This window comes from Numida meleagris, chromosome 2 (genome assembly GCF_002078875.1).
Source record: "Numida meleagris isolate 19003 breed g44 Domestic line chromosome 2, NumMel1.0, whole genome shotgun sequence".
NCBI lineage: Eukaryota > Metazoa > Chordata > Aves > Galliformes > Numididae > Numida > Numida meleagris.
In genome coordinates, this window is record NC_034410.1 from 108,773,438 (window position 1) to 108,790,344 (window position 16,907).

Here is a 16,907-nt window from a genome sequence, read left to right on the forward strand (position 1 = left end):
CACTAGGGATGAGGCATCCACAACTTCCCTGCACAATCTATTCCAGTGCCTCACCACCCTCTGAGTAAATAATTCCTTGTAGCCCTCAATTGTGTTATTCCAGTTGCGTGGTTCATCCCACTATGTTTCTGTGACAGCAATTAGTCATAGTTTCCTTGTTGTACCACAGTTTCCAACTCCTCCGACTTACTTCCCACAGTGCATGCATTACTGTAGCAGCACTTAAGCCAGGCTATCAGCTATGTTACCTTCTTGGAGGAGCCCTCCCAGATTCCCCTGGAAGCAATACAAAGTTTTCCCCTGCTGCTTCCTGGAGTGTCAGCATTCCCTGGCTCTTCTCTGTCACTCAGAAGTATACCTCCCTACCCCATCAAATCTAGTTTAAAGCTCAGCTAATCAGTCCAGACAGCTTGCTGCCCAGAACATTCTTGTCCCTCTTAGTCAGTTGCATTCCATCCCATGTCAGCATGCCTGGTCTCTAAAAGATGCATCCAAGATCACAGTACCAAAACCCTGACTACAGCACCATACACACAACCATTCATTCAACTGGTCCATTCTCCTCCTTCTGCCCAGGTTCTAGTCACCAACCAGGAGAATACTACCCTAGTGATGTGTCATGCCCTGTTTGCTCACACTGGTCACTCACACTTCCTATATCTATCTACCTATGTATGTGGGGGGGGAGTGGTTACACCACCGCTCCTGTAACCACCTACACCTCTTCATATGCTGTCATAAGGACTGGGGGATCCTGTCAGTTGTCTCCTTGTCCTGAGGTTTCCTTGATTTTAGAACTTCCCCTGGCACACCACAATCCCCTAGTCCACTGCAGAATATACATGAAATGAAGCTGACTGCCTTGGATACAGGTTGTGTTTGTCCATTCATTTGACCTCACAGCCTCAGACCAGCAATTGCAGGGCCATATTAGACCAATCATCATGCCACACTTGAGCACACATTGGCAAGTTGTTTAAGGATTACAGTAACCATCTGATAAAATTGTTTCAAAGGGCAGCTTGAAGCAGAAGTATTCTCTATTAATCCTTCAGCTCTGCTTCCTTGAAGGCAGCATGAGTTTCCACACAAGAAGATACATTTCCTCCACTTGAAATACTACTTGTCATAAATCTCTTTGGAAGACACAGGAGCTATTCAGAAAACATACACCACCGCTAAGTACTGCTTGTACACCTCTGATCCTTCTTGGTAGACCTGTTAGAGACAGTTAATTTGCTCCAATAATCTAAAAATACCTTCAGTTCAAATTGCTTACAAGATTTACAAGGCCTGGGAGTCTTTCTAGAGTAAGCAAGTCTTTTTAGCAAACAAAGTTTTGGTCTACTATCTTGATAGTAGTAGAATCCTGTCCAGCAGTACACAAAGGACATGTTCATGACACTTCTAACTAGCCTAGAAAGCCAACTTCCCAGTTAAACGCTATACAAAAACCAGAAACAGACTCCTTTGCTACAGAAATTGTCATGTGTCCCTTTGGGTGACTGATTGACAAGCATTATTCCTGCAAAATAAAAGGCCCCTTTCTGCTTCAGTAGTCTCTTTTCTTTAGAGATGCAATTATTCAGCTAGTAATTTATTTGCTTGTAGTTTTTAAAGTAAAGCGAAGCAAAAATAGTCACGTTTGTATATTTTGATGTTTACAACAGATAACATTTTCAATTAAAAATTTGTATTTGTGTAGCAAGAAGAAAACACTAGAAGTGATAACTGAATCTGTACTAGCACTACTGAAATTACAATGTAAGTTGTTTGTGACAGAAGTCTCAGTAGTTTTAGACAAAAAAACTTGTCACTGAAATAGCTTATCAGTACTTTAAGTCAAATAGTTATAAATGGCAAAAATGATACAGTGATTAAATTCTTACCAGCTATTCTAATTTCTTCCCATGCATGTCTTCTGTTTCAGACTGAAAAAGTTATTCAAGACTGATTTAGACATATGTTCCTGTCACTATTAAGGGACACTAGAATACATTGAGGCAAAGATCTAGTTTTTATTTTCTCATCTGCAACACTCTTCCAGTAAATTACCCTTATCCAACACCAGCAATCCCTATGTAGAATATTTTAATACAAGAGAAAAAGGAATCCAGTCAAGTATATACTGTGGCCAACTGTGAAAAAACACAGTGTTAAATACGCCAGTGCATAGTGGCATTTTTCTTACCGTTTCCCACGGGGATAGTGCCGTACATATTCTCCCACATCATGAGCAGCTACAGCAAGCACTTGTGGGTCGTCAGAAACCTCCAGAAGCTTTGTCAGGATTCTAGGAAAGGATTCGAAACAAAGAAGTCCCAATTTTTTGTTGGGTTTTGTTGTTGTTGTTTTATTTTGTGTGTGTGTGTGCAGCTTTCCTTGGTTTTTATTTTTGTTATGTTATCTGCTTAAGACTAGATTTGCAACCACACAAATGACATTCTAAAAAGTCACACAAACAGCAAGTTTTTTTCCAAGTATGCAGCTGCATTTAAAACTAAGACGACTCTGTCTTCATTAACAGAATTAAAAGCATTTGCTAAATTCCCTCCAGTAAGCCACACCAACAAACAGCTATAGCAAGATTTACAAAATGCCTTCATATTTGTGTATGTTGCCTTCAAGACCATCAGTTTAAGAGTTCCAGGTAAGCTGTGCTTATCCAATGTATAGACTGGGATAAGGGTAGGACTCAAAAACAATGCACACAAGGCAGCCACTGCTCCTTCTATTACTTGGTGGATGCAGTGACACTTGCATGCTGTTCCCAGCTCCTGCGCTCAGGATCCAGCACTATGGATTTAGGAACCTACAGGACTCCATTGCTAAAGATAAAGCAAGGGTCTACACCAAGAATGCCATCCTGGCATTTCCCCAACCCTGTTCCTCCCTACACCTTACAACAGTAGCCTTCCTCAGCTCAGCGCAGAAATTTACACAGAATACTGTCATGAAGTGGTATTTAAAAATCAGAAAGCATCCCACTTGAGAGAAAAGCAGCCTACACTAAGAGTTGTGCGGTCTACACAGTTGTGAACTCACAGTTCAAGATCACTAAATTTATCTCAAAAATATTCATTACATAGTGAACTGCTGCGGTCTAATGAGTAGGTCTGGCCTGATAAAGACTGTGAAGATAACAATAATACTTTGCAAACAATTGCCTTTTCATATATCAGTTATTTTGCTAATATGAACAGAAATACAGAGCTGGAAGAATTAAAAAATTTCTCAACTTGTTCTATTGTTTTCATTTGGTAAAAAGTAGTTCAATTGCTTTTAGAGGAACACAGCCACCAGTAAACACTGTTTACTGCCCAGTAACGAGGAGGGGAAAAAAAAAAAAAAAGACATGGATATGAAGGCCAGGCAGTGATAAGTTTTAAGATGTTAAACATACAGAACATTGGAAAATTAGACTCACCTATGCTTAGCAAGATTACAAATGTGTTCTAATTACAGAAAGTTAGTAACAAGTTGAAAGTAAAAAATTCAATTGGAATAATTTTACCTTTTTTCTTCACATACCACAGCCACTTCCTAAAGACTAGAAAGTGACAGATGAAGAATTCTGCATTTTAAGACTAAACAATTTGGACAAGACGAACGAGCAGAAACTTGAAGTATTACACTAATCAAAGGACATCTAAAGGATCTACACAAAAATTGTTGAGCAAATAAGTCCAGGCCATCACTTGCATAAGAAGTCAATCATGGTAGAAGGCAGAAAGAACAGTCTGTTCAACAGTAGTTGAGGTATATTAGAGCTAGAACACAAGCAGAATGGTAGATAGAAGGAAATAAAATGATGAGGCTTGAAGTGAAGAGAGGGTTATTTGTCAAACAAAGAGAAGTTCTTAGGAACAAGAATCTCTCTGCCACCTTTTTTGAGGGATGATGTTGTTTGTGGAGCTTATTTTTTTTGTCTGGTTTTAAGGAACTACTGTAGATCATTGGCTTTGTGGCAGCACAAGCACAACACATTTGCTGAACTATCCCAAAACCTGGAGAGGTAAACACAGCAAAATACTGCAGTCGCAACAGGAAATTAGTCTCAACATCATCTTCACGTTGCAGCTGGCAGCATCTACATTTTTTTGTCTGTAATACTAAGCATCTAGGAATGTAGTCTCAGAGAGGAGCTTATCAGACCGATTTCAGGGCAGACTGAAGCGCATCTAAAGCCCAGACTCAGCTTGCTCATCACTCCTTCCAACATAACATACACTTCACTTGATCTCCTGCTTTCTGTTAGGTCCTGCACTTACTAGTAAATACCACATAGGAAGAACACCCCATATTAGCAGTTAATGACAACACAATTAGATAACCAACAGCTCCCATAGCAATTTAAAACCCAGACCTCTTAAGTGCATGCTTCCAGAAGTCAGCAAACAAGTACTTGACTCCAATAGGAAAGATAAGCTTAGAAAATTGTGAGATTAAGCTGAATTTTATCAGACTGACTCAAGATCAAACAAACTGGAATGTAATCGTAGAATCATTAAGGTTGGAAAAGACCACCAAGATGACATAGTCCAACCATCAACCCATTAACACTATGCCCACTAATCTAGTATATCATACAGCAAGTTTAATTTTCCTTGAAACAGTACCACAGCTTTGAACCCCTAATTATTCAAGAGAAATGTTCACTCAAACCAATGACAACACACAACAGGAAATTAACACTAAGGTATATAACTGCTTTCCAAAAGAAAGCATTACAAGATTCAACTGCACGCATTTAAGAGAAAATATTTCTAGCTTAACTATTATCAAAACATTTTGACCAGTAAAAACAAATAAACAATTCAGCATTTGAAAATAAGTTTAAAAAAGTACCATACATTATAAGTAAAAAAAAGACCAAAGACCATCCATTCCAACAACAGCAGGATACTCTGACTTCTAATTCTAGACACACACATTGAAATAAAGTATTGGATACAGGTTCATTTAAATATTGAACTGAAGAATTGCATGATTCAAGAACTGAAAACTTACTTGAGTAGTTCATAATTCTTCTCATTTAATCTTACAGCATTCTCCCGCCAAAATTTCTCAGACTTATGTACAGGACTCCACTCCAGCCTTCCTGACTTGAGCTCAGAACTGTACTCATCGAAGGAGCTGCAGCACAAAAGACCTGAATGACATATTGGCTATGCTTCCATGGATACTGAATTGCAAGCCAAAGCTTATTTCCTGAAAGGTGGAGCACAATTTGTTATGACACATTTGACACATCTAGAAGACTGCTCTCTGCAGAGCATTAGAGCTGCTCCCTGCATTAGACTTCAGCACTGCTGCAAAAGAAAGAAAAAGCATGAAAGGTAAGAGGGAAAAAAAAAAAAAAAACCACAACTGTCTTCAAACATACCCTCCACCCATCTCAAAGCAGGATTCCTGGAGAGGGGGGAAAAAGAAAATCCGACACAACCCTGTGCTTTCTGGGAATTCTGTAGCTGTTTTGCATGGATTGTACATTTAATTTCCCCAACCAAGGACCTCCGTCTTTGCCTTTCATACAATAAAACCTTTGATATGAATTGCAATGCAGTTCTATTTACGTACAAGAACCTTATCAGCCATCACTTAGGAGCTGTAATTACACACATTATATGGCTTTAAAAAAGAAAATGAAGGCTTTTACCCAACATTTGTTGGATTGCGCTTCTCAGGAAGTTCACACTTAAATCATACCTAAGGTCCTGCACGCTCTCACCAAGCTTGTCCAGCAGAAACTTGATATCTTCACTTATGTCTTCATCATCATATTTCTGCTGATCCAAATTCTCTAGCTGCTTTAAAACTTTACACTGAATCATGGCAAGAGCATACTCTTGGCGAGTTTCTCTCTCAGTAGACTTCTCCAGCAAATTCTAGAGAAATAAAAAGTTGAAGGGTTTTTTTTGTGGTTTTTTTGTTTGTTTTGTTTTGTTTTTTTTAAAAGAACAGACTATTTTGTAAGACTAACATCACTAACAAATTCTTACTGGCACATTTTAATAAGTGACTGTTAGGCAGAATTGAGCACTTCCTAAAATACTGTCTCCAAAGAAGTATGATTACCAAGTAGTAGCTGCTTTACATCTGTATTTTGCGGTGCAAGCTGCCTAGGACTGACCGTACTACACAGGAGTATTCATATTTGTTACTACTGCAAATGAAGAGGAATGTAAAAAAAAAAATCAGTTCTCTAGCTTGCAAGGTAAGAGTAATGCAAACACGCATGCTGAGCAGCACAAATAACACCGCATTCAAGCTTGGGTCACTTTGACCATTTTCCTCCTAGATGGCATGCTACCTTAAATGTAGAGAAGCATTTATTTACCTGTTTTAATCATTTTCCACGTTAAATAGGACTGACTAGAAAGACTATTCAAAGAAAAAGCAAAGGAAAAGGACACAATGAAATATTCCAAATCCTGGAGCCTCTGCCACAAACAACTGCTTCCATCTAGGACTATTATCTTAGCTTTCCGTATACCAACAGTATAAAGCAAGAAAGCCTTTAAAAAACTGTAGCCATCTAACTCAAGAGCTAGTTAATCTAATCTAGATAGATTAGATCAGCTTCTTTTGAATTGGGAACATTCCAACTAGCTAGTTTTATTCAAAGATAGGCTTATTGCTGGAATTACAACCCCAGAATGTAATAGTCAAGTTCCAATGTTATTTATTCGTTACATTTCTAGCCAACCAGCTTCAGATTATATTGTTCAGAGCTAGCCACCTACACATTCTAGTACAACATGAAGTCTGCAGAAAAGATTAGGTCCTTAAGAAAAGGACATGTGTTCATATAAATAAGTCTTAATATCTACCTGAAATAAGCCATGCAATCACACAGAAGGAATTGGACAGCACTTTTGTTCACCTCACAGAACCTCTATACTTACATTATTACTTAGAACACTGCAAATGGATGTTAAAAAATTCCTATTTAAAATAAGTCAAATTACTGCTTTTAAAGTTAATTCTACGTGGCCACAATATGGAAGAAAACCACACATTTCTATTCCAGTAAGTGAAGATAATTCACAGAAAGAAATGCTGAATTACCTACTTAGAGTTCTAAGTGCTAACAAAAGAACAAATCACAGATCTTGGGAGATCACAAAATCTAAGAAGTTCAAGGAACATGTAGGTAAAAGTTTCCAAAAAGAACTCCTAGTTATTTATGAGACAGACATACACAGAAAGCTACTCAAAATACTATTACATAAGTCAAACCAAAGAGAGGTTTACAAGTTTTTCACAGTGAAATTGAAAGGATATATTAGGAACATAAAAACAGAAACACACGGGCTAAATAGAATGGATCAGTTTGTTCAGTGATAAAGAGTCTTAATGTAGAAAATGAGTTACAGTCAAAGAAGTAGCATAAAATAAAATGGAATACACATGGAAAAAAAAGAGGAAAACATTTAATAAGTAAACAGAAAAAGCAATTAGGCAACTGTAGACAGAAGTATGCAATGTCTGCTGCTTTACAAAGAAAAAAATCATATTTCATACAATTAACTTAGCAAAAACAGATCAAGTAAGGGAGAAATCAGATGGTAGAGAAGATGTATGTGAGTTGTTAAGCCTCGTGGCATGCCTTCAGTGTTGCACAGGTAGCAGGCATGATTTAAGGAATCATCAAGCCCAGCTCTTTCTGTATGTCACGTTCTTCCCACCTCCTCCTCCCACAAAAAACTGTAGCCTCTCACAAAGAGAAAGGTCTATTTTGCCTCCAATGTCTATTTTAATATCGCCTCAGAACTCACAGCTCTGATGTCTAATTTCTAATCAGTATTTCCTGACTGCCACTTTATAACCTCCTTCTCATGCCAACACCACTCTTTAACGTTGGGAAAACTGCCAAGTACGTTTCCCTGAAGTTTGTAACAGAACCATCTTAGTCTTTCTCAGTCTTTATTAACAAATAACTTGTCTTGATTTTTGTCTCATCTTGCAAAATATGCCAAGAACTAGCAATTATTTCTCTTGCTTTTTATGACTGCAAGAATTGGAATTTGAATACAAGCTGCTGAGTCCCTCAACTTATATTTTAAAGCTATCTTACTTAACTCTAACATTAAGACCCTAAAGCACATTAAAACATCTACAGAGATACATACAGTAAGAATAGTCCTACTGCATACCTTACACCATTGACTTCTTTTTATAGGATAAATAGCATGTTTTGTATAATCTACCTTATCCAGAAGTTTTTCAAAGTGGCGGATGCTTTTGGTTACTGAGACCACTTAAGTCACAGATGAAGCACCTTCACACAGCTAGTTACTGTTGCTCAGCAAGTTGGTAAGCAATAATTGATCTCTCCCCATTCAAATTTGTTTTCAACATCTACTACTAGAACACAATTAGCATCCAGAGAAATAAACAGTATCCAAGATGTACCTCTTCCACTCAGGACACAAGGATTAAAAGTTTTTATAACTAGTCCAGTATCACATACCAGACACTTGAGAGGCATGTGTACCTGCACAGTTAGCAGCTATAAACACAAACTTGTACTCACAATGAAAACATTAAGCCTCAATGCTTAGTTACTCCAAATTAACTTAAATAAGACCTGAGAACTTCAGGTAGTGTAGATACAACTAAGTACTCTTACATGGATATCCTCATTCATATTAACAGAATGACCATGAAAAGAATTTTGGACTAGTAGATAAAATCCAAGTCAGTCAGCTAAAGAGATACCTGGTATAGCGATCGGAAGAACCAACACGATGAAAAAGGCATTACAAAAGAGGTGGAAGGACCAGCACAACAGCAAGGTGCTTCAAAAGAAGGGAAGTAGATTGCTCACCCATATCAGAAGATTCTGGGTTCACAGGGAAAAGCTTCCACCAAAGAGGGATCTCCAGAAAGAGATCCTTCCTCAGTGGCAGTCAGCCCTTCAGTGAGGCCTAAGAGGGGTGCAACCTGGCTCCACCCCTTCTGGTGGCACAGGTGAATTGCCTTCACCTGTGCTCCCAGGGCTGACTGGGTCTTTCCTCCAGGTACTCAATCAGTGGTTCAGGCCATGACTCAGCAGTTCCCATACACCTGGTTAAAATAATATTTCAATTCATGTTTTATTTTCAATATTTTAATTACATTTAATGTTAATTGATCCATAAGGCAAAATGTGTTGTTAGTAAACTCCAGTCTTTCATATTAGCACTAGTAGATAAAGCCTTGAACTAAAGACAGGAAACTACTAGTGCCTACACTAACAGAATTTTTGTCAACCTTATTTTAAGACAATATTGAATAGTAAGCATCTATTACCTGTAATAGCATATCTACTACATGAAGCAATGCTTAGATCACATAAAAAGAGGGATAATTAAGCATTCAGTCCAAGACACCTAATAATGCCTAACAGAAACCGCTGTGCATCAGCAGCATCTGATATCTAATCAACTGAGAGATGAGTCCAGTGCAATTGCAGTCAGACACTCACCCGAAATGCTGCAAGGATGATTCTAGTTACTTTCTCTTTGACTGATTCCTGAAGAATATCTGACAGCACTGGAACAATATTATACCGACGTAGATATTCACACATTTGAGGGCTAAATGCCAGCAGCCACACACAGAAAATCATCTGATACTGAAGCTGGAAGCCGCATTTGTTGCTCAAGACGCCCATGATACTGAAAAATTAACAGCAGCATACATTTAATCTTTAAATAATGATTGCACACATTGCACTTTTATACCCAGAGACACATAATGTTTTACAGGAACTTTTTGAAAAGAGCTGAGTACACAACACTTCACAGCATCCTGCACCAGTATTTACTATCACAAGAGTACCTTGTTCAGAAAGTGAGCTTTTGAAAATATAGTTACTTCTTCCTCTGCCGTAAAGAAGCTTTTCCAATGTGAAGTACTGTGGTACTGCATTCATCATAAGTTCACTGCAATTCTTTTACCAGTAGCAAGTTTAAAGCACTATTTGTGATTCTAGGAGAAACAGAGCTGCTTTTTCCAAAGTTAAGAAAGGAACATAAAGGCAGAACAGAACCTACACAGATTTGATTTGTTCCCATAATTGTATTTCTCCATGTGAGCGTCTGAAATGAGCTGAAGTAGTCACTAGTTACCATGTGAGTTTTCAGAAGATATGTCACAGGTACAGCATATATGAGATGGGATACATATACAGAGTACAACTGGAGAAGAAAAAGTATCACAAGACTTGCAAGAAAAAGAAGTTATGCAGAAACTTTGTTCAGCTGAGCTTATGAAGCAAGCAGTTTACAAGTTGTTGTGGTTTAACCCAGCAGGCAGTTGTTCACTCACTCCCCCTCAGTGGGATGGGGGACAGGATTGGAAAAAAAGGTAAAACTCATAGGCTGACAAAGACAAAGTTTAATAGGACAGAAAGTGAAGGGAAAAATAATTATAAAAGATAAAGATACATACAAAGCAAGTGGTGTACAATGCAATTGCTCACAATCCTCTGATGCCCAGTCAGTCCCCAAGCATCAGCAGCTCCCCCAGCCAACTCCCTCAGTTTTCCTCTTCAGCATGATGCCTTATGGTCTGGGATATCCCTTTGGGCAGTTTAGGCCAGCTGTCATCATTCTGATCCCTCCCAGCCCTTGTGTACTCCCCGTTCCTCACTGGCAGGGCAGCACGAGGGACAGAAAAATCTTTGTCTTAGTGCAAGCATTGCTGACAAATTGTACAGCCACTGTCCCCAACAGACATACACATGGTAGAAAAGTTATACGTAGATAGTTTTAAAAGATGAGTGACATCTTAGCCTCATGCAGACCTTTATGAAGAGAATTTGTATTAAAAGATCTAGCTGAAGCCATGTTACTTATTTTCTCCTTTCACTAATATTTTGAGACAAAATGACTCCAAAATGAACAGCAAAAATGAGCAGAAATTTGTTTCTTCAGTCCTTGTTCTATCAAGTAAAAAACAAAGTTGAAGGCAAACAGCTATAATCTGCTTTAGATACTTATCTAAAGTTCTTCATGAAGAGAAAAACAGTATCAAGGCCTCACATTGGTACTATATCTGCAAGTTTCATTACTGTCAAACAGAAAAATGAATGTCTGTTTCCAAACAGGTTTTGTACTCAGAGATGCTGTCTCTTGTATCAGAGCTCCATTCCAAAATAGGTCATTGAGAATATGCTATTGTAAGGTCAAGTATATCCATATAAAGTGAAAAAAAAATGCTCACCAGTTTACCCCATCTGCTTCTACCCAGGCAAAGCGATACTCATTGACTCTAAGCATCAGCTGCAGGCATCCAGCAACACACTGTACATACTGAGAACTCTAGAGGAAAAGAAGAGCATATCACTTCTTACAAGAGAGGCAAAGTGTTAAAGCTTTTCCAAACCAGGCTCTGCTAGCATGTTTCAATACATATTTCTTCAGCAACATTTCAGAGTTAAGACGACTCACTTTTATCATATTTTACAAGCTTCTATTTAAAAATAAAATGAAAACCAAAGTTGAAAAGCAAAATACAAACAGAAAAGAGTTTTGAGCAGGAAAGAAGTGTCATGCAAGCAATACCATTTTATCATTAGAGAAAGAGATTTTAATAGCTCATTTGAAGATGCATTCTTTCAGCACATGCGTAGGCTACGTTCTGTTTGATTATAGTGCCAAAGCCTTTGATCCACAGAATCAATTGCTACTCTACTGAGTAAACTTTGGAAAATGCATCAAACTTCTTAATCAAGCCTGGTTAAGTCTGCTGGAGGTCTTTGTAGCCAAAGAAATCAAGATAGGAATTGAATGTGGGAAGAAACCAAACCACAATCATCATAATGAGATGTATATTTATACAGAAAAATACCATTAGGACAATGAGTACGCAAAATCATCATCAAACTTTAGCCTTACATTTTAATTTTTTCCTCTATTCATTAAAAGCTTAGCACATTATGCTGTGCTAAGAAAAGAAGAAAAAGACTAAAATTTTCCCATCAGGAAAAGGTTGTGAGATACATCACTGATCTCTACTTCCACCCAGGTTCCTATACGAACTATCACAGACTGAATCTTTAAACAGATTTTCATCACTAGAAGTACGCAATTTTTGTGTGGTAACATAAGATCAACTGAAGTTCAGAAATGGGTTATGGTCAACATAAAGAAGGCTCCCAAGATATTACAGAAGAGGCATTTTATTCTCTCTATGCTCAGTTTCTGGTATTATCTTCATTAATACTCAGACATGCTGCAAATATTTTATTTTTTTCTATAAGCCTTTTTCTTTAAGTGTCTCAAAAGCAGATCAGTTACACAATACAAGGCCAAACCTTTCCAGTGTTTACTGGAGAAAGAAATTAGGCAATCCCATATGAAAAGAAAAGATAAGGAATAATGAAGAGAACTTGACATCTGATAAGTGTCACAGAATGACTTTATAAAGATCTTCATGTAAAAACTAAGTCTGGACACCTAGACTCAAAACAAACATTTATTTAACTGGATAGGTAGGTATTCACTCATGTAAATAAAGCAACTATAAACATTCTGTCTGCCTGAAATAATCTATTAATTTATCTGCATTACCAACTTACGTATCACCAAACTTTTTAACGTGCTTATCATAAAAGCTTTCTCTTCCAACACTATTATAATTGAAGTTTCCTAATAAGTCCCAGACATCATTCCCTACCTGAAACGTTACAACTGCATTCCTAATTTACTTTGAAATAAATTAGGACCTGATTGAAAATCTCGCACAGGCCATATCTAAAATCAGAAATAATGGCAATGAAGTCAACAGCTAACTTGCCCAACTTAATTAACCTAGGATTCTGCTGCTTTGAGACCGTGGAGTGGTACATCTGCTCAGCCCTATAGCACAGCCAATATAGATTTCTAGCCAAGGGAATAGCTAACAGCTCTATAATGAATGGTGTGGCATGCAATAGAACTATTTACTGTCATCCAGCCTTATGACAGAACCTAACAGTATGGAACACGGAACTACACACAAACACTGAAATACTTCAGCTTCTATGCTCAGACTGTAATTTCCCCCCCTACCCATGTTGATATATAGCAGTCTTTCATCTTCACTGTTTTAAATTCTGGTCAGGTGGTAATTTAAAAGGCTTTTCTCTATAGGAGGCTAACACTTCAAGGCTATAACTACTTTTCTAAAAAAGAAACAAATTCCGGGTTCATATTTAAGACTTCTGAAAGACTACGAACACTTTCAGGTTGCAAGGGGGAGGAAAGGACACACTGAATTCTACTCAACATTCAAGAGCCACAATAAACTGTCTCTCTGCGTCACAGCAAAGTCAAAAATCAAGTGTTATGATTACATGCATTTGCTATACTGCCAAAGTTTATCTCTAAGCCCAACACTCATTATAGCTACGTGCAACTCAGTATAAATGAATACTGATGAGAAAATGATAATCTACTCTCCCCTGAATTCAGGCTATTCAAATATGAACAGCATTATAGCTTCAAAAGCACTCTTTGTAATTTCATGCTACAGAGACTTGAAGGACAATGTTTGCTATAATATCTGATATGCCTTTTCAAGTTCTGCACATTATAAGAGTCATAATCTTCATACTTTGTCTTCTACTAGTGAGACAGTTCAGTGCTAAACAACATTGTGCAATTGTTAAATTAATTGCCCATCCCTTCTTCAAGTTATAACAATGAGGAGGATAGACATATCCACAGTTTCTAACAACCCAATCCAACTGGTAAAATATACACTTTCACTGTCAGTATTTTCTGTGAAAACAATGTTTTCAAAAATACTTTTATTCCTTGGCGCCATCGCCTGGCACTCTGTAATACAGTTCCAATTCCATTTTCAATTGTTGACACCAGAACACTTCTGCACCTTAATCTGAGGAGTGGATACCATTTGCTTAAAATACCAAATTAACAAATTGTAAAGAAATACTCACATCACTTGTGGAGACTGCTCCCGTTTCCACAGAACCCCCTGTACCACGTAGCTTCTAGTAAAAAAAATACAGAAGTTGAAAATAAGAGCTGTCCTTCATCCTTACAGAAGGGTTGTTCCCCACACCATTTTGATTCTCCCATCCCTCTAGTTATAAAAAGCTAAGACCACTAGATACTTTTTCTGCTCAACATATTATGATAATATAATGTAGTTATTTCACAAACACCTTATCATGACTTGTTTTTAGTTTGTGTGGATTTACTCAATTTTTTTTCCATCTTTATTCTAGAATTTAAAAGCTGTTTCCTTGAATCTTTCTAGAAGAAATTCCAATTTTAAGATTTTTCTTCCAGATAAAAACATAGAACTTTTAATAAACCTACAATTTGTAAAATACACTTAATAAATATACTGAATTATGTTTTTTCTACTGTCTGTAATCCACTTCTGTTACAAAACTACCTTAGAGAATGACAGATCACTAGGATTTGGTAAGGATTGAGGCGAAGAGCTGGGAAAATCTCAATAAATGAATCCAAAGGAGAAAGATTCATATCTGAGGGACAAGCCAGCAGTAACCAGTCCACACTAAGCTAATGCTAAATAAATTTTGATTTATTTGGACAGCATTTGTATGGCTTCAAGTGGAAAATAAAAAATTATATTAAAAATTTAAAAAGACTTAGTATAGTAAACTGGAAAAACGTTTCCATGTTTACTTCCTGCTGCCATGAGATTCTTCTTCTTAGTAACAAGCTATGAGAAGCAAAACAATACCAAGAGACAAAAAAAACTCATGCTTTCTCAGTGTTCAGAAGAGAATGAACATTAACCAATAGGAAAAGCAAAGAAAATGTTTACTTATTTTTGATTCAAAATTTTAAATTTAAATTTCAAGAACTGGTGTTTCCAAAGTCATTCCAACATTTAAGCAGAAGTAGGTTTTAACCTGTGAACTGAGCTGAGTTTTAATCCAGTTGAAATAGTAATTCAAGTCGCTGCCTTCCATAAGTTCTCTCCCCCAAGCAGCCAGTTTGGCAATAATTCTTGCTGCCTAAAAGAGAACACAATAGAAAGATTTTTCAGATGCAACAGTTCCAGGATTTAGTGTTAGAGGACATCTGGAAAATAAGTTTAAACAAAAGAAATCCACCTGTTTCGTATGTAAGAGGATCTCTATTCCAACTAACTTGGGTTCTTCTGCTTTACTTTGCACCTACGTCCTAGTAAGTGGTATATTTTCAGAATGTTATTAGATAACTGTAGCTGATAAAGCTCACAAAAAGCTACAAAGAAGAATGAGTTTACCAACTGTTGTAGGATACTACTACAGTCAGAAATCCATCAGCCCTATGACACCTAATGATCTAACACATATATGACTGTGCTTACTTCTGCACTGGTATATGCTACAACTGCTTGGTGGTTGCAAGCTATTCAAGTTTTTTTATTTTTTTTCCTTAAGCTGAAGCAAATTATTTTCAAGATGGAAGAAAATTCCAGCCCAGAAGAAGAGCAGAAAACCAAAAGGAAACGTGAAAATTAATAACGAAGTTGAGGCAAAAATGTTGCCAGGATCAGAGTTTTCATCAAGTGGTGCAAGAACACATACAACAAACCAAAAGACTGCATTCCTGTACCAGATTTTCCAAATTATTTCAAAATAACTCTACACTACAGAAATATTTGAACCTATTTCAAAGATCATAGTGATCACAGAATATTTATATATAAAGAAGCAGTCTAAATAAGAAGTTACTGAGGCAACAGTCAGTTTGCCTGCATGCAGCTCCATGATGCAGTGGTAACACCATTTCATGCACCTTTCCCCTGTACTGCATACAGATATACACAGCACTACCGCTGCTTGCTGGAGGGAGTACAAGTGAGAGTACAATGATCTCTATCCTGAAATATGTGAAATCCACTTCTGAACAGTCAAGTCACTTGAAAAATCCTTCAGTTCTGAAGCATGAGATACTCTACTTTGCCATGCCCCTGAGACCCCTGAATCCATCATTCATTGTTCTGTGTTGTTTTGTTCATCATCTCCCCTTCTACTTCCCCCCTTCACCTACTAAACTGTCATTATCGCAAATTACTATTTTTCTCACTTTCACCCTTCCGATACCTCCCCATCTCACTGGGAAAGACTGAGGAAATGACTGAGTATCAGTCTTCCTGCCAGCCAGGGTAAACCCACCTCAACAGTAACCACTGTTTATTCACCAGTACGTTTACAAACCACTGTAAGCAGACTTCAAGCAGCATTATTATAGTTTGCTAGAATAATATTTAGCAAGATAAAGGTATTTCCCACCAATGGATTAGAACTTAAATTCTAATATTCATACAGCATGACAAGCATTAACTAACAGTTGTCACAAAAGTTGTCTCACTGTGCCTAACTCTAAAGCCCTTTCTTTTCTGAATATGATCTTTTCTGAATGTGCTGCGCTTGGGCCAGGGCAATCCCAGGTATTTATACAACCTGGGGAAAGAAGTACTTGAAAGCAGCCCTGCGGAGAGGGACTTGGGGGTCCTGGTGGACGAGAAGCTGGACATGAGCCAGCAGTGTGCACTGGCAGCCCAGAGGGCCAGCTATGTTCTGGGCTGCATTAAAAGAGGAGTGGTCAGCAGGGAGAGGGAGGTGGTGGTCGCCCTTTACTCGGCTCTTGTGAGGCCCCATCTGGAGTACTGTGTCCAGGCCTGGGGCCCCCAGCACAAGAAGGACGTGGAGCTCTTGGAACGAGTGCAGAAGAGGGCAACCAAGATGATCAGAGGGCTGCAGCACCTCTCCTATGAGGAAAGGTTGAGGGAACTGGGCTTGTGTAGTTTGGAGAAGAGAACGCTCCGGGAAGACCTCATTGTGGCCTTCCAGTACTTGAAGGGAGCGTATAAACAGGAGGGGGATCCATTGTTTGTGAGGGTGGATAGCGATAGGACAAGGGGGAATGGTTTTAAGCTGAGAC

General features: G+C 37.9%; 1 protein-coding gene across 3 annotated transcripts in view; it reads right to left on the reverse strand.

Moving 5' to 3' along the window:
- The window catches only part of ATP6V1H (ATPase H+ transporting V1 subunit H), a 39,208-nt gene that overhangs the window by 11,028 nt on the left and 11,273 nt on the right, over window positions 1–16,907 (reverse strand). For all 3 annotated transcript variants that reach the window (XM_021387456.1, XM_021387457.1, XM_021387458.1), the window contains exons 6-12: window positions 14,885–14,989; window positions 13,934–13,987; window positions 11,215–11,312; window positions 9,473–9,665; window positions 5,710–5,888; window positions 5,011–5,136; window positions 2,192–2,293 (exon numbers count right to left, since the gene is read on the reverse strand). In XM_021387456.1, the coding sequence (XP_021243131.1) occupies window positions 2,192–2,293; window positions 5,011–5,136; window positions 5,710–5,888; window positions 9,473–9,665; window positions 11,215–11,312; window positions 13,934–13,987; window positions 14,885–14,989 (857 nt within the window). The remainder of the gene's footprint in view (window positions 1–2,191; window positions 2,294–5,010; window positions 5,137–5,709; window positions 5,889–9,472; window positions 9,666–11,214; window positions 11,313–13,933; window positions 13,988–14,884; window positions 14,990–16,907) is intronic.